Consider the following 18,404-nt stretch of genomic DNA (forward strand, 5'->3'; position numbering starts at 1 on the left):
CAGAGATGGACGCACATGAGCCCTGAGCTCCTGCTACATAGCTCGGCACAGGTGAGCACAGGTGAACTCAGGTGACCTCAGGTGACATCCGGCTACACAGCTTAGCACTGACTGGAGCTGTTTTCTGTTCTCACTTGCACAGGTCAGTCAGACGTTCTTCACTATACAGGTGACCCCAGGTGAACACCTTGACCAGAGACGTTCTTCTGCTACACAGGTGAACCCTTTGACCAGATAGGTTCTCCGCTACACAGGTGACCAGAGGTGAACGCCCTGACCAGCAAGAGATCTTCTCCGCTACACAGGTGACCATTGGGGCTACACAGGTGAACCCAGGTGTTCCCAGGTGTTCCCAGTCTGTTCCCTCTTGGTCCAGTGGTCCAGCTGTTGAAGGCGTGGCCTAAGGGATGATTGACAGATGGGGGAAGGGCAGTGGAGGGGGGGTGTTGATGGAGGGGTGGGGGGGTGTTGATGGAGGGGAGGGGGGGTGTTGATGGAGGGGAGGGGGGGTTGGGATGTGTTGATGGGGAGGTCCTGATGCAGCAGCGTCACCATTCTGGCTGGTTGAGGTCACCTGCTGCTGTATGAAAGGGGGGGGTAGACCAGGGTAACAGTGTATTTGGGGGTAGACCAGGATAACAGTGTATCTGGGGGGGGGGGGAGGGTAGACCAGGGTAACAGTGTATTTGGGGGGGTAGACCAGGGTAACAGTGTATCTGGGGGGGAGGGGGGAGGGTAGACCAGGGTAACAGTGTATCTGGGGGTAGACCAGGGGTAACAGTGTATCTGGGGGGGGGATCTCTTAGACCAGGGTTCCGGTGGGGGGGTCTGAAGGGGGGTCTGCCAGGGCCCCCTCCTGCAGCTGAGAGGGAAACGGCTCAGGGAACCGGGACAGCTCCACAGCCCTGAAACACACACACACAGCGTTAAATACACACACACATACACACACACACACACACACACACACACACAGCGTTAAATACACACACACACACATACACACACACACACACACACACACGTTAAATACACACACACACACATTCACACACACACAGCATTAAATACACACACACACACACACACACACACACACACACACACACACACACACACACACCGTTAAATACACACACACACACACACACACACACACCGTTAAATACACACACACACACACACACACACACCGATTAAATACACACACACACACACACACACACACAGCATAAAATACACATACACACACACACACACTATATCACACACAACAGCCAACTGAACTGAAATCCAAACTCCTCCACTGTTACACACAGTCTGTATTTCAGTTGAGTGGTTTTGGATTATGTGGGATTACGCTGGATGCTCAACTCAGCAAATCCAGGCATTAAAGAGCACAATGGGAATGATCTGTAGCCTCACTGTGTCTGTCTAGACCTTTAACAAGCTGTACTAGTAGCCTGAAAGCAAAGTCTATCCATCAATCAATCAATCAATCAATCAATCAATCAATCAATCATCAATCCAATCTAATCCAATCCAATCAATCAATAATCTGTAGACTGTCTGTAAATGGTGAAGTTATACAAGGTAATCTGTAGACTGTTATCTTAACTGTGTCTGTAAATGGTGAAGTTATAGGAGGTAAGTTATGGTAAGTTATATGAGTAGCCTTGAAGCAAACCAAATCAAATTAATCAATCAATCAATCAATCAATCAATCAGTGTGTATGTGTGTGTGTGTGTGCTCTACCTGGCCTGCAGCGGGTAACCGTGTGTGTGTGTGTGTGTGTGTGTTCTACCTGGCCTGCAGCGGGTAGCCGTGGAAGGAGGCGGACTGGGTCATGTGTGTGTGTGTGTGTGTTCTGTGGGAGCCGATGGTCAGTGGTGGGAAGAGTCCCTCCCCCTGGGTGGGCGGAGCCTGTGTGGGTGTGTGGGCGTGGCTCTTGGTGGGGCATGCTCCAGGCGTTCTTGGTACCGGTACCAGTCCGGAGGCCCTCGGATGGCGCTTTGTGGGAGGCTCAGCGTGGCGTCCTCGGAAAGTGGGTGCAAAGGCGGCGAAAGTGGGGGGGCTCGTCACACGAGAGCAGGTGGGGCTTTCCGCCAGGAATGGCCACTGGGACTTGGTCGCGGCGTGACCTTTGCCCCGCGGGGGCTGGGGTCTTGGGGGGGGGGGGGCAGCAGCAGGGGACTGTAGCAGAGGGGCGGCCAGCTGCTGCTGGGAGAGGGACAGGCCGTTAAAGTGGGGGGCAGCCCTCCGGCCAATCTTGGCTTGACCCGATCCGGCAGGCATGTGGGCCAGATTGGATGGCGCCTTTCCCAGATGTAGTCCAGCAGGATCTCGCTGTAGCCGGCGGACGGCCGACCCCCACGGAGGCCAGCGTCGCCCCCGGGGCCTGGCGGGGGGCTGCCCGGTACTGACGAGCTTGCAGATCCGTCCAGCCTTCGAACTTTTGTAGGGTCCGGCGCCGCGCGGAGGCATGCGGGGGTCCGGCTGGCTGGAGCGGTCCAGCAGCGCCTCCGAGCTGTTGCACTGGGCGGCCTTGAGAACCGTCTGGGACAGCTGCGGCGTTCGGCATAGAACCCTCCAGAGACACCAGCGGGCGAAGTGAGGCGTCCCGGGCTGCCACACCACTGCTTCAGGGCAATGCCACCGCACACGTCCGGCCTGCGGGGGGAGACAGAGAGCAGGGGGGACATGGACAGCGTTACCAACTGACATTAGTTACCTGATATGAAAACTGATTGGGTGAGGAACACATACAGTGATGCTGATTAGTGGGAGCATTAGAACCTATTCACAGTCGTCGTTTCCAAACAGTGTGACGTCAAAAATGACGCCGATCCTCGCCAATTCATTTTTCATTTTTCAGATTTTTTTGGGCGATCTGGTTGTGTCTAGATCAAAAGCAGGAGGGTCGAGCTAGAGGCGGAGAGCAGGCCAACTTAGCTTCTTATCCAAACAATACGGTTATCTCCCTACTGTGCGACAGAAAGCTTCTTATCCAAACAATACGGTTATCTCCCTACTGTGCGACAGAAAGACGAGGCGCCAAATTACGTCAAAAGTTAGCTTCCCTACAACTGGACATGCTAACTATTCTTATTCTGAGGAACCCAATGTTGTGTACGAGGTAGTTGAGCCTGTTTTGCTTTGTATTGTTAATGTAGATAATACAGAAGCTACAATGGCGCACAGGATATATGTTTTATGAAGTTATAGGATTTCAAAAAAATCCTAAATGAATGGGCGTTGGGCGACGCTAATGCCCCCTTGCTTGGAAACTATGACTTGCTTGGAAACTATAAGACGCTAATGCCCCCTTGCTTGGAAACTATGAGACGCTAATGCCCCCCGCTTTGGAAACTATGAGGCGCTAATGTCCCGTAGTTGGTAAATAGCAGCAATTGAAGTTTGAAGTATCATCAAAAGAGGCTACATAAGTTCAGTCACTTCAGTGACATCAGTGCTACAGGCAGCTCTGGTATTGTTCTTCTTCTACGGTGTAAAGTAGGTAGCGATAGCCTTTCCACAACAGCGCCACCTTTGTTCAGGAGAAGACTGCAACTAGTGTCACGACCACCACACGCGATTAGGACCACGCGCGACTAATGCTTTTGTCACAGCCGGTGTGCGCAGTGACCAATGTGTCGAGTGGACAACAGCTTTAACTTGAACGCCATGAATGTTATGATTGATGGTGGTAAAACCTGATGTAGCAGAAGAAGTGAATGCTGATTAGTTTCCACGTAACTGTTGTGAATGCTGATTGGTTGGTGCATACCTGACGTGAATGCTGATTGGTTGCTGCATACCTGTTGTGAATGCTGATTGGTTGGTGCATACCTGACGTGAATGCTGATTGGAGCAGTGCGGGACAGGAGGGGTGTGGCTGGAACACTGCGGCCTTCCACATTGGACGCACTTCTGGGGAGAGAGTGACTGGGACTGGACACACACACACACACATACATAGACACACACACACACACACACACACACATATATAGACACACACACACACACACACACACACATACATATAGACAGACAGACAGACACACACACACACACACACACACACACACACACACAGACACCACACACACACACAGACACCACACACACACAAATACAGATACAAGTTAGGCCTCTCTCTCTCTCTCTCTCTCTCTCTTTCTCTCTCTCTCTCTGTCTCTCTCTCTCTCTCTCTCTTACACTGACACACACAGAAACACACACACACACATTAAGTACTCTCTCTCACAGAAACACATTAACCCACAAGTCAGTATCTCTCTCTCTATCACACACACACATAAAAACACACACACACAGACACACACACACACACACACCTGACAGAGCTGGAGGTGGAGTTGCGTCTGGTCCTCATCTCGTAGTAGATCTCACGGTGAGAGCTTCCTGGTGATCGTCAGGCCGGGGCTGCCCGGGGATTGAGAGGGGTGAGATAGTGACCGCTGCTCGGGCGCCACACTCGGGGACGACTCTAAGTGAGCAGGGGTCACACAGGGGTCACACAGGGTCAGTAAACTCCAGGCAACATGACCAACTATCGCTACAGGCTCTATATCTACAGTGCGTGTGTGTGTGTGTGTGTGTGTGTGTGTATATTTATTTATTTATTTAAAGTGGAATGCCTCTTGAGATGTGGCATCTCATTTTCGAGAGGGTCCTCGATAGGACTGGACAAAGACAAAGGTACAAGGACAAGATACTACAGTACAGTACAGTACAGTACAGTACAACATACACATTCACTCACATACAGCCCCCTTCCCCCACCCCCAACCTGAATATGTGTATGTGTGTGTGTGTGTGTGTGTGTGTGTGTGTGTGTACATATGTGTGTGTGTGTGTGTCCATAGGATGACTTGGTGTCTCTACTATTCAGGATAAGTATCCCTTTGTGTACAGTATGTATATTTGTCCTTACGTTCAGTGTGTGTGTATTATTATTGGCGGCGTGTGTGTATTTACTGCCTGATGACTGATCTCACACTGTGTGTTCTCCTGTGTGTGTGTGTGTGTGTGTGCGTTACTGCCTGATGTTGTCTCACGCTGTGTGTTCTCCTGTGTGTGTGTGTGTGTGTGTGTGTGTGTGTGTGTGTGTGTTACTGCCTGATGTTGTCTCATGCTGTGTGTTCTCCTGTGTGTGTGTGTGTGTTACTGCCTGATTGCTGTCTCATGCTGTGTGTTCTCCTGTGTGTGTGTGTGTGTGTGTGTGTGTGGTGTGTGTTACTGCCTGATGCTGTTTACACTGTGTGTTCTCCTGTGTGTGTGTTACTGCCTGTACATCCTGTACATCTTATGCTGTGTTCCCATTTTTAATTAGTTTAATGGGTTCGTAACAGTGTGTGTGTGCGTGCGTGTGTGTGTGTGTGCGTGTGCGTGTGTAGTTACCCACCGTTGTCTTGTGACGTTGAGTCTGACATGGAGCTGCTCTCAGACTTCAGTGTTTCCTCTAAAACAAATAGAGAGTAGAATTCAGTGTGTGTGTGTGTGTGTGTGTGTCGGTCTGTGTATATGTGTGTGTGTGTGTGTCTGTCTGTGTATATAGTAGCTAGTAGTGTGTGTATTGTGTCTGTATATATTTTGTGTGTGCTTGTGTGTGTGTGTTTATGTGAAGTGTGTGTGTGTGTGTGTGTAGTAATGTATTGTGTGTGTGTGTGGTATTGTGCTTGTGTGTTTGTGTGTGCTTGTGTGTATTGCTTGTGTGTGTGTTTTTGTGTGTGTGTAATAAATGCGTGTCTGTATGTCTTGTATAATAATAACTATGTGTATATTAATAATGTGTAATAGTATTAGTAATATTAATGTGTAGTAATATTAATGCGTGTCGAAAATGAAAAATGTGTATGTATATAATAATAATAATAATATGTGTAATAAAATTAATGTAATAATGATACTTATGTATTAATGCTTAATGTAATATGTCTTATAATGTATAATATATTAATGATATTAATATTATTAATGTATAATGTATGTATGTTAATGTATGTAAATATTATTATTATCTATTAGCTGTGTGTATGTATATGTAATAATAATAATATGTGTAATATTATTATTATTATTATATGTGTATGTATTGTGTGTGTGTGTGTCGCGTGTGTGTGTCTATTAATGTAATAATGTATATATATTAGTATTGTATTATTAATACATATGTGTATTAATGTGTGCAATAATATGTGTGTGTAATGTGTGTGTATGTATGTGTGTGTGTGATGATATGTGTGTGTGTGTGTGAGTTTGTATGTATGTGTGTGTGTGTGTGTGTCATAAATGTGTAATGTGTATGTATTAATATGTGTGTGTGTGTGACGTGTGTGTATTATTAGTAGCATCCTCAATGGAGGATTTATTTACTGAGTGCTGTGTTAATTCTTTTCTCCCCTCTGTAATAATGTGTGTCGCGTGTGTCGCATTAATAATGCGATATTATTAATGTGTCAATATTAATAATGTGTATGTAGTATTATTAAGTAGTAATGTGTGTGTGTGTCGTGTGTCGCGATATTAATATTAAACAATATCAATAATGTCTGTATGTGTCTGTGTGTATAATGTATGTATGTAATAATGGCATATATACCAATAATATTATTATTAATGTGTATTAATATTAATATGTGTATCTATTATTGGCTTAATGTGTGTGTATGTGAGAAATATTATTATTATTATTATGTATAATGTATTATTGTATTGTGTGTGTATGTGTGTGTGTGTGTGTATTAATGTGTGTGTGTGTGTGTAATGGCTAAGCGTATTGTGTAATGTGTGTGTGTGTGTGTATTGTATTATTATTATTATTATTATTGATAGCATTATTGTGTGTGTAATAACATATGTGTGTGTGTGTGTGTGTGTGTGTGTGGCATCCTCAATGGAGAGTTTTGTTGCCCAGTGCTGTGTTCTTTTCTCCTCTGTGTGTGTGTGTGTGTGTGTGTGTGTGTGTGTGTGTGCGTGTGTGTGCGTGTGGTATTTTAAATGCTATTTGTCTCCATTTATTTATCAGATTGTCTAATCTATCTTCTAGCTACTATATGGAATCCATTCTCTGTGTGTGTGTATTATTATTGTTGTGTGTAATGGTGCGTGCGTCGCGTGTGTGTGTGTGTGTATTATTGTATGTTTATGTGTGCTATTGTGTAGCGTCGCGTTTATGTGTGTGTGTGTGTGTGGTCACCTGTATGGCAGCCACGATGAACGGTCCTCTTGCCCTGCAGAGTGTTCTTGTCGGACTCAACACTCCTGCACAGAGCTCCACCAAACAGAGTCTTCATCTGACGCCTCTGACAGGGGTCATCCTGCACACACACACACACGGGCCGCTGCGCGACACATGCATTACTGCGCGCACACAGGGCACGCGACACAGGCACATCTGCGCACGCGCTTGCACTCACACACAGGCACACACACATAGGCACACACACATTTCCCACCTATAAGTTGTGCAGCGGTGCGTATAGTGTGTGTCTCAGCTGTGTTGTGTGAGGTGTGTGTATATGTCCATGTGTGTGTGTGTGTATTTGTGTCTCACCTGTATGTGTGTGTGTGTGTGTGTGTCTGACTGTATCTGTCTGTAGTGGGGTACCTGCTGTCACTACTCCTCGGTCTGCAGTGTTCCACCAGGCCACTAGGGGTCCCTGTGTGTGCTGTGCTGTGTTGTGTTTTGTTGTGTTGTGTTGTGTTGTGTTGTGTTGTGCTGTGCTGTGCTGTGCTGTGCTGTGCTGTGTTGTGTTGTGTTGTGCTGTGTTGTGCTGTGTTGTGTTGTGTTGTTGTCACAGTCACACCAAGTTCGGTTCCAGCCACACCCACTGCTCACTCTCCTGAAGCTCCCCTCACTCCGTTTCACATTCCCAGTTTACTAATGACCTGCACCTGTTCCCAATCCAGCCTCACTCCTTGCTTAAACCCCAGTCTCCCCTCAGTCTTTGTCTGGCCTTATCCAGTGAGGACACCAAGGTGCTATCCACCAGCCTGACTCACAAGGAATACTCCTCCTGGATTCCCCTCGCCCTGTTCCAATCCCCTCCCTGGTCCGACCCCTCAGGTCACCTCCGGATTTGGATCTAGTGTAGTTAAGTGATCTTCTGTGTTTTGGGACTTCTTCCGTTAAGTTTGATGATCCTCTGTGTTTTGGACCCTCCTTGGCCTACGGTTTCCAGTGGAACTTCTGTTTGATCCCGACCTGGGTTTGACAACCCATTTCCTGGTTTTCCTTTGTAAATAAACTATCTTGTTTGAACTCTACCTCCCTGTCCTGAGTCTGTGGGCCGTGACAGTTGTGCTGTGTGGTGTGTTGTGCTGTGCTGTGCTGTGTGTGTGTGTGTGTTGTGCTGTGCTGTGCTGTGTGTGTGTGCGTGTATGTGTATGTCTTGCAGGGCTGCTCAGCTGGATGGGTTACACCTGGGCCTTTAAGATCTCCGCCTGTTGCAGCATTTCTCTCTCTCTCTCTTGGTCCTTTAAGAACTTGTTCTGCCTGGCTATTTCTCTGATCTTTGCATTACTGTCATAGATTTACCTTTGTGTAAATAAATTATACATCTTCACATCGCTACGCTAGCGGCGGTCATAATGATACATCTTTACATCACTACGCTAGCGGCCGTCATAATGATATGTCTTTACATCGCTACGCTAGCGGCCGTCATAATGATACATTGTTACATCGCTACACTAGCAGCGGTCATAATGATGCATCTTTACATCGCTACGTTAGCGGCCGTCATAATGGCACATCGCTATGCTAGCAGCGGTCATAATGATACATCGCTACACTAGCGGCCGTCATAATGATGCATCTTTACATTGCTACACTAGCGGCCGTCATAATGAGATAAATCTTTTACATCATCACGCTAGCGGCTATCATAATGGCACATTGCTACACTAGCGGCCGTCATAATGAAACATCTTTACATCGCTACGCTAGCTGCCGTCATAATGGTACATCTTCACGCCATTCACTTCAGCTAGCGGTCATAATGATACATCTTTACATCATCTCACGGCGACGCGTCATAATGATACATCTTTACGCCGCTACGTTAGTGGCCCGTCATAATGGTACATAAAACTCATACGCGGCGGTCATAATGATACACATCTTTACATCGCCTTCGCTTGGCGGCCGTCAAAATGATACATCTTCACATCACTACGCTAGCAGCCGTCATAATGACACATCGCTACACTAGTGGCAGTCGTCGCTATGCTAGCGGCGGTCATAATGATACATCTTTAGCGCACTGCTTGTGTGGTCTCCCAATTCACCCTTCACTTAGTCCCGCCCTCCTTAGTTACTGTTGCTATGCCTGGCAAGCTTTAACACCCTGCACGTCTATTACATAGGGGGAGAACCGGGACTTTTCAATGAAATGTCATTTACAAAGACATTGTACCACACTGAAAGCTAACATTTTGTCACTAGCAACCTACATCTGTCCTCTGTTAAATACAGTTGGAATTTCAGCTCTGAACAAAACCGTTCATGAGTTATTTAAGCAGATATCAAATGTGCGTTTTGTTTCATTCGACTCTCCTGGCCAGAATGAATGGAACAGGCATGGGGGACGAAAGAAACATACCATTTAAGCTATGTACTTCCCACAACTTCAATATTTGAGAACATATCATAAATGGTACTTCCTGGTGTTATTTTAAATAGATTGCTGATGGGCTATACATCTTGGTGAACGTCTGTTAACAACTTCTTGCCGTCATCGTGAAGCGTGTATTTCGGGGTTATGGAAATATCATGCAATATGCCACCTTTGTATAGTTAGAACAATATGTGTTCCCAATTATATCATGTTTCTATAGTGTAACATGTTAGTTCACTGTGTCTTTACGTGGGTTAGGGCACCACACGTCCAAATAAGTGCCCTTCATGACCCACAGGCCTTCAGTCTCCACAGGTTAACATGGCAAACCTACAGGCCTTCAGTCTCCACAGGTTAACATGGCAACTACAGGCCTTCAGTCTCCACAGGTTAACATGGCAAACCTACAGGCCTTCAGTCTCCACAGGTTAACATGGCAAACCTACAGGCCGTTAGTCTCCACAGGTTAACAAGGCAAAACACGAAAAGCTTGTCAGACCTCCCGTGCCTAGTGACAGGTTGCTAAGCCACGATTGGCCTGTGGCGGTTTTTGGGTGTGGCTAAGCGAAGGGTGAATTCTGTCACAGTTAGGAGCCAAACTGTAAGAGCCAGACTGTGTGTGTGTGTGTGTGCGTGCGTGCATATGTGTGTCTCACCTGTGTGTTGTGTGTGTGTGTCCATGTGTATGTGTGTGTGTATGTGTGTCTCACCTGTGTGTTGTGTGTGTGTGTCCATGTGTATGTGTGTGTGTATGTGTGTGTGTGTATGTGTATGTGTATGTGTATGTGTATGTGTATGTGTGTCTCACCTGTGTGTTGTGTGTGTGTGTCCATGTGTATGTGTGTGTGTATGTGTATGTGTATGTGTATGTGTGTGTGCGTGCGTGCGTGCGTGCGTGTGTCTGTGTGTCCATGTGTGTGTCTCACACTTGTGTGTCTGTGTGTGTGTGTGTCCATGTGCGTGTGTCTGTCCATGTGCATGTGTGTGTGTGTGTGTGTGTGTCTCACCTGTGTGTGTGTGTGTGTGTGTGTGTCTCACCTTTGTGGGTGTGTGTGTGTGTGTGTGTGTCCATGTGCATGTATGTGTGTCTCACCTGTGTGTGTGTGTGTGTATGTGTGTCCATGTGCATGTGTGTGTGTGTGTGTCTCACCTGTGTGTGTGTGTGTGTGTGTGTCTCACCTGTGTGTGTGTGTGTGTTTGTCTCACCTGTGTGTGTGTGTGTGGGTGTGTGTCTCACCTGTGTGTGTGTGTGTGCTCGGCGCTGGATGAGGGGCGGTCGCTCTCCAGGCTCCAGAGGAAAATCTCGCGGCAGCTTCCCTGTCAGCTCCTGTTTGGTCACCATGGTTACAGAATACTGGTTAGGGAAGTACACGCCTCAAAGCTCTCGGCAAACCCACATCACATGACCAATTACATGACTCTCATCACATGACCCATCCAACCCACATCACATGACCATGACCATGACATGGGGCGTAGGGGCTAAGGAGCTGGGCTAGCGTGCAGTAGTAGCGTAGTGATTAAGGAGCTGCGCTAGCATTCAGTAGTAGCGTAGTGGCTAAAGAGCTGGGCTAGCATGCAGTAGTAGTGTAGTGGCTCAAAAGCTGGGCTAGCATGCAGTAGTAGCGTAGTGGTTAAGGAGCTGGGCTAGCATGCAGTAGTAGCATAGTGGTTAAGGAGCTGGGCTAGCATGCAGTAGTAGCATAGTGGTTAAGGAGCTGGGCTAGCATGCAGTAGTAGCGTAGTGGTCCACCTCTGTGCCCTTGAGCAAGGCACTTAACCCCGAGTTGCTGCAGGGACAAGGTAACAATGCCCTTGTTTTATAATTTTTATAACTGACATATGTAAGTCACTTTGGAAAAAGTGTCTGCTAAATTAATAAATGGAAAGGTAAATGACCAATCTCATCACATGACCAATTACATGATCATCACATTACACCTGCTTAGCTTCAGTAATAATGTTTGAGATGATGGGCGTGACACTGTGGATGGAACTTCAAATGGAAAAACACTTAAAGCAGCATAGAGATCTGGAGTAGATCTAGAGTAGAGATCTGGAGTAGAGATCTAGAGTATAGATCTAGAGTATAGATCTAGAGTATAGATCTGGAGGAGACTGGAGTAGAGATCTGGAGTAGATCTGGAGTAGAGATCTGAGTAGAGATCTGGAGTAGAGATCTAGAGATCTAGAGTAGAGATCTGGAGTAGATCTGGAGTAGAGATCTGAGTAGAGATCTGGAATAGATCTGGAGTAGAGATCTGAGTAGAGATCTGGAGTAGAGATCTGAGTAGAGATCTGGAGTAGAGATCTGGAGTAGATCTGGAGTAGAGATCTGAGTAGAGATCTGAGATCTGGAGGATCTGAGTAGAGATCTGAGTAGATCTGGAGTAGATCTAGAGTAGAGATCTGAGTAGAGATCTGGAGTGTAGATCTAGAGTAGAGATCTGGAGTGTAGATCTAGAGTAGAGATCTGGAGTAGAGATCTGAGTAGAGATCTGAGTAGATCTGGAGTAGATCTAGAGTAGAGATCTGAGTATATCTAGAGTAGAGATCTGGAATAGATCTGAGTAGAGATCTGAGTAGATCTGGAGTAGATCTGGAGTAGAGATCTGAGTAGAGATCTGGAGTAGATCTGGAGTAGATCTGGAGTAGAGATCTGGAGTAGAGATCTGAGTAGAGATCTGGAATAGAGATCTAGAGATCTGGAGTAGAGATAGAGTAGAGATTTGGAGTAGAGATCTGGAGTAGATTTGAAATAGATCTAGACTAGAGATCTGGAGTAGAGATCTGAGTAGAGATCTGAGTAGATCTGGAGTAGATCTGGAATAGATCTAGGAGTAGAGATCTGAGTAGATCTAGAGTAGAGATCTGGAGTAGAGATCTGAGTAGATCTAGAGTAGAGATCTGAGTAGAGATCTGGAATAGATCTGGAGTAGAGATCTGAGTAGAATATGGAGTAGAATCTGAGTAGAGATCTGGAGTAGAAAGGAGTAGAATCTGGAGTAGAGATCTGAGTAGAGATCTAAATAGATCTGGAGTAGATCTAGAGTAGAGATCTGGAGTAGAATCTGATAGAGATCTGAGTAGATCTGAAGTAGATCTAGAGTAGAGATCTGGAGTAGAGATTTGGAGTAGAGATTTGGAGTAGATATCTGAGTAGATCTGGAGTAGATCTAGAGTAGAGATCTGAGTAGAGATCTGAGTAGATCTGGAGTAGAGATCTGAGTAGATCTGGAGTAGATCTAGAGTAGAGATATGGAAGTAGAGATCTGAGTAGATCTGGAGTAGAGATCTGAGTAGATCTGGAGTAGAGATCTGAGTAGATCTGGAGTAGATCTAGAGTAGAGATATGGAGTAGAGATCTGAGTAGAGATCTGAGTAGATCTGGAGTAGAGATCTGGAGTAGATCTAGGTAGAATCTGGAAGATCTGGAGAAATCTGAGTAGAGATCTGGAACATAGATCTAGAGATCTGGAGTAGAGACCTGAGTAGAGATATAAGTAGAATCTGGAGTAGAGATCTGAGTAGATCGAAAATAGATCTAGAGTAGAGATCTTGAGTAGAGATCTGAGTAGATCTGGAGTAGATCTGGAATAGATCTAGAGTAGAGATCTGAGTAGATCTAGAGTAGAGATCTGAGTAGAATCTGAGTAGATCTAGAGTAGAGATCTGAGTAGAGATCTGGAATAGATCTGGAGTAGAGATCTGAGTAGAGATCTGGAGCAGATTTGAAATAGATCTAGACTAGAGATCTGAGGTAGAATCTGAGTAGAGATCTGAGTAGATCGGGAGTAGATCTGGAATAGATCTAGGAGTAGAGATCTGAGTAGATCTAGAGTAGAGATCTGGAGTAGAGATCTGCGTAGATCTAGAGTAGAGATCTGAGTAGAGATCTGGAATAGATCTGGAGTAGAGATCTGAGTAGAGATCTGGAGTAGATCTAGAGTAGAGATCTGGAGTAGAGATCTGAGTAGAGATCTGGAGTAGAGATCTAAGTAGATCTGGAGTAGATCTAGAGTAGAGATCTGGAGTAGAGATCTAGGAGAAATTTAGAGATTTGGAGCAGAGATATGGAGTAGATCTGGAGATCTGAGTAGATCTAGAGTAGAGATCTGAGTAGAGATCTGAGTAGATCTGGAGTAGATCTAGAGTAGAGATATGGAGTAGAGATCTGAGTAGAGATCTGGAGTAGATCTGGAGTAGAGATCTGGAGTAGATCTGGAGTAGAAATCTGAGTAGAGATCTGGAATATAGATCTAGAGATCTGGAGTAGAGACCTGGAGTAGAGATAGAGTAGAGATCTGGAGTAGATCTGAAATAGATCTAGAGTAGAGATCTTGAGTAGAGATCTGAGTAGATCTGGAGTAGATCTGGAATAGATCTAGAGTAGAGATCTGAGTAGATCTAGAGTAGAGATCTGGAGTAGAGATCTGAGTAGAGATCTGGAATAGATCTGGAGTAGAGATCTGAGTAGAGATCTGAGTAGAGATCTGGAATAGAGATCTAGAGATCTGAGTAGAGATCTGGAATAGAGATCTAGAGATCTGGAGTAGAGATCTGGAGTAGATCTAGAGTAGAGATCTGGAGTAGAGATCTGAGTAGAGATCTGAGTAGATCTGGAGTAGATCTAGAGTAGAGATCTGGAGTAGAGATCTGAGTAGAGATCTGAGTAGATCTAGAGTAGATCTAGAGTAGAGATCTGGAGTAGAGATCTGAGTAGAGATCTGGAGTAGAGATCTGGAGTAGAGATCTGAGTAGATCTGTAGTAGATCTGAAATAGATCTAGAGTAGAGATCTGGAGTAGATTGCACTGGCTCAACTCTATTGAGCTACATTCTTAGTTTGTTATTTGAATTTACAGGAAGTGCTCCAATCCTGCCTTCCTGCTTTCTTTGCTAAGCCCCGTCATGATGCAGGTCTGAATATATAGAGAATGTCTTGCTTGAGGAATTCAATTACAAGATCTACATTTTTATTCCATATTGAATGATGTGAACAGCATGCATGGCCTGGTGATGGTGGGTTGACAGCATATGATTTGTCTCCTCAGATACCTTTGTCACAAGTAAACAAAACTATCTATCTACTAACTATCTAACACAGCAAGCACAGTATTTCCCACAGACTTGAATTCTATTTGTGGTGGTAGGTTTGCAGAATTAACTTGAATGCAACAGTTTTTAGCAAGTTAGCGCAACGTGGTTATGATGCTAACCAGATTTAAGCACAATTTAGTACAACCTGGAAAATCATTGTGTGGTGGTCAATGTTGATATTGTTGTGGGCCGCCTCAAATAGGTCAATGTATGGGAAACACTGAAGCATGTTGGTTACTGAAAACGGCATTAATAATCCATATACTGTAGCTATTGTAAATGGCATCCGTGGCCTACTGGTGCTAGCACCAGGAAAACTCAAACTAAATCTTTACATATCAATATACTCTGAAAACTAGAAATATACATCATACAAGTTTACTTACTTATATATGAGCACACACAGAATAAGATTCAGGATGGATGCCAACTTATTATAAATATAATAATATAAGTCGTATTGGTATTATTGATATTATTAAATGGCGTGATAGTGTTATTGTGATAGATGGGTAATGGGTGTGCGTGTGGCGTGATGGTGTGTATCTTACTGCCTCCAGTAAGCAGACCCGCCGTAGTTCCCCCAGCCTGCTGGACAGGGCGGTCTGCAGCATCTGCTTCCTCTCCTGCAGCTCACACCGCGGCTCCATCGCGACCGCCATCCGCAAATCGGCGCACACACACACACACACACACCTGCAGCACACACACACCTGAAACACACACAAACACACACACGCACGTATCGCGACGCACGCACGCACGAGACGCAAGACGCACGTTATCGCATGCACGTGAACACGGCCACGCACATTAACACACAATCTGGGCTCAGAAGGGACTGTGTGTGCAGTAATAGAGGTGTGTGTGTGGTGCGTGTGTGCGCAAGGAGATACCTGGTGCCCTTGGCCCATGGCGGAGACCACATGACCTCTGTCATCCATACAATGGGAGAATCCTGCAATTTACACGGTCAGTCCACACCTCACCTCCTGAACACACACACAAATGCACACACACACATTAATATTATTACTGATATTATTATAATATTATATTATAATAATAATAATATAGTACCCACGACACATGCACATACAAGACATGCACATAATATACACACAAAACTAATATATATATGTACCTACACATACACATAGACACATATTTATACATACACACACACATAAATACGTACGATACACACACATAAATATATACAAATACACATACACAAATGTACACACGCACACACACACACACGCACAAGACACATATGTACATGTATATACAAGTATATATATATGTACCTACACATACAGACATATATATACACACACACACACACACATTAAATACACGTACGCACACACACACAAACACACACAAACACAAACACACACACACATTATACCAGTGTTACTGTACAGTAGACGCATGTCAATACATCACCATGTAAAGTAACCTTCAGGTTAGTGATGCTGCGAAGTGTTTAAAGTCTTATTAGAATGTGTTGCACAGGCAGCGTAAAAGGCTGAGCGTTAACTGACCTCACCTGGCCCCCCTGGTTACCTGATGCATTGTGGTCAGCCCAGCAGTCTATCTGCCAGTAGTTAAGCAAACAGCCTAAAGGGGGCGTCACCGCACTGCACCTGTCCCTGTTGCACCTCTGGATCCTGCAGGAGAGAGAACAGCTGCTGAATCAACGTTACATAACATACTCTCACACACACTCACACATGTCATACACACACACACACACACACACAGATGAACGCATACACACACACACACACACACACACACACACACACGCACACACTCACATGCACGCACACACACACACACACACACACACACACATCCACACATGAACGCATTCACACACACACACATGAACGCATACACACTCACATGCACACACACACACACACACACACACACACACACGCATACATACACACACACACACACTTGAGAGAAATTTCTATCTATGGAACACACACACAGGTGCATATGGCAGAGAGAACAGGCCATCAGCACACAGACTCCCAAGAGCAACCTAGTGGCGAAGAGCGCATAGCTGCAGCAGTGTGACATAATATTCTTACTAGCCCCTAATAGCCCCTAATAGCCCCTACAGTGTGATATAATAGCCCCTACTAGCCCCTACTAGCCTTACAGGATATAATAGCCTTATGCCCTACAGTGTGATATAATATCTAACTAGCCCCTTTAATAGCCCCACAGTTCTTTACATTGTGATATAATAGCCTTACTAGCCCCATAGGCCCCAATAGCCCCTACAGTGTGATAGAATAGCCCCTACTAGCCCTTAATAGCCTTTACAGTGTGACAGGAATAGCCCCACAGCCCCTTTTGGCCCTAATAGCCCTTTACAGTGATATAATAGCCCATTACCTTACAGTGCGATGTAATATTCCTACTAGCCTTAATAGCTCCCCAACAGTGATGTAACATTCCACCAGCCCTCAATTAGCTCCCTACAGTGTGATGTAATAGCCCCTACTAGCCCCACAGCCCCTTGGGCAGTGTGACATAACAGCCTCACTAGTCTCCTCACAGGTGATGTAATAGCCCCTAATAGCCCCTACAGTGTGATATAATAGCCCCTTCTAGCCCCATAGGCCCCTACTAGCCCCTAATAGCCCCTACAGTGTGATATAATAGCCCCTACTAGCCCCATAGGCCCCACTAGCCCCTAATAGCCCCTACAGTGTGATATAATAGCCCCTACTAGCCCCTAATAGCCCCTACAGTGTGATATAATAGCCCCTAATAGCCCCTTGGCCCCTAATAGCCCCTTGGCCCCTAATAGCCCCTACAGTGTGATATAATAGCCCCTACTAGCCCCTACAGTGTGATGTAACAGCCTTACCAGCCCTAATAGGCTTCTCCCTACAGTGTGAATGTAATAGCCTTACTAGCCCCTCATTAGCCCTCAGCAGTGTGATGTACAGCTCTACTAGCTTCAAGAAATGTGTGGAGTGTAATAGCCTTTACTAGCCCTTTCAACAGCCCCTTTGCACAGTGAAGTAATATTCTACTAGCCTTAATAGTTCTCACAGTGTGATGTAACAGCTCTATTATTAGCCCTACAGTGATATAATAGCCCCTACTAGCCCCTAATAGCCCCATAGGCCCCTACTAGCCCCTAATAGCCCCTACAGTGTGATGTAATAGTCCCTACTAGCCCCTAATAGCCCCTAGGCCCCTAATAGCCCCTACTAGCCCCATAGGCCCTTACTAGCCTCAATATCCCCTACAGTGTGATATAAGAATTCTAATAGCCTTACTAGCCCTCACAGTGTGACATAATAGTCTTTAATAGCCTTACTAGCCCCTACAGGACATAACAGCCCCATTAGCCCCTACAGTGTGATATAATAGCCCCTACTAGCCCCTAATAGCCCCCTAGGCCCCACAGCCCCATAGGCCTTACTGCCCTTAATAGCCCTTCAGTGTGACAGAATAGCCCCTACTAGCCTCTTGGCAGTGTGAGTTAAGCAATAGCCTCTAACTAGCCCCTACAGTGTGATATAATAGCCCCTAATAGCTCCTAATAGCCCCTACAGTGTGATATAACAGCCCCAATAGCCCCTAAGCAGACTCCCCATTGTCCCCCAAGGTCCCTCA

At 45.6% G+C, this 18,404-nt stretch overlaps 1 protein-coding gene and 1 long non-coding RNA gene across 3 annotated transcripts in view; both read right to left on the bottom strand.

Moving 5' to 3' along the window:
* Positions 1-666: 666 nt before the first annotated feature.
* Positions 667-15,389, bottom strand: LOC125302392 (coiled-coil domain-containing protein 120-like). Its single transcript, XM_048255545.1, is given in 12 exon segments — positions 667-905; positions 1,806-1,946; positions 1,982-2,037; positions 2,084-2,551; positions 2,554-2,671; positions 3,851-3,952; positions 4,363-4,416; positions 4,418-4,514; positions 5,433-5,489; positions 7,227-7,347; positions 10,886-10,975; positions 15,299-15,389. Coding segments are annotated over 12 exon segments (1,470 nt in total). The 5' UTR covers positions 15,362-15,389; the 3' UTR covers positions 667-802.
* A 260-nt stretch (positions 15,390-15,649) lies between these two features.
* Positions 15,650-18,404, bottom strand: part of LOC125302467 — a 14,825-nt gene continuing 12,070 nt past the window's right edge. The window contains exons 2-3 of one of the 2 annotated variants that reach the window (XR_007194912.1): positions 16,303-16,423; positions 15,650-15,739 (exon numbers count right to left, since the gene is read on the bottom strand). This is a non-coding gene — a long non-coding RNA (uncharacterized LOC125302467). Of the gene's footprint in view, positions 15,740-16,297; positions 16,424-18,404 lie in introns of both variants that reach the window. The other variant, XR_007194911.1, reaches the window with a different exon arrangement.

The sequence above is a fragment of the Alosa alosa genome, chromosome 10 (genome assembly GCF_017589495.1).
Source record: "Alosa alosa isolate M-15738 ecotype Scorff River chromosome 10, AALO_Geno_1.1, whole genome shotgun sequence".
Taxonomy (NCBI): Eukaryota; Metazoa; Chordata; class Actinopteri; order Clupeiformes; family Clupeidae; genus Alosa; species Alosa alosa.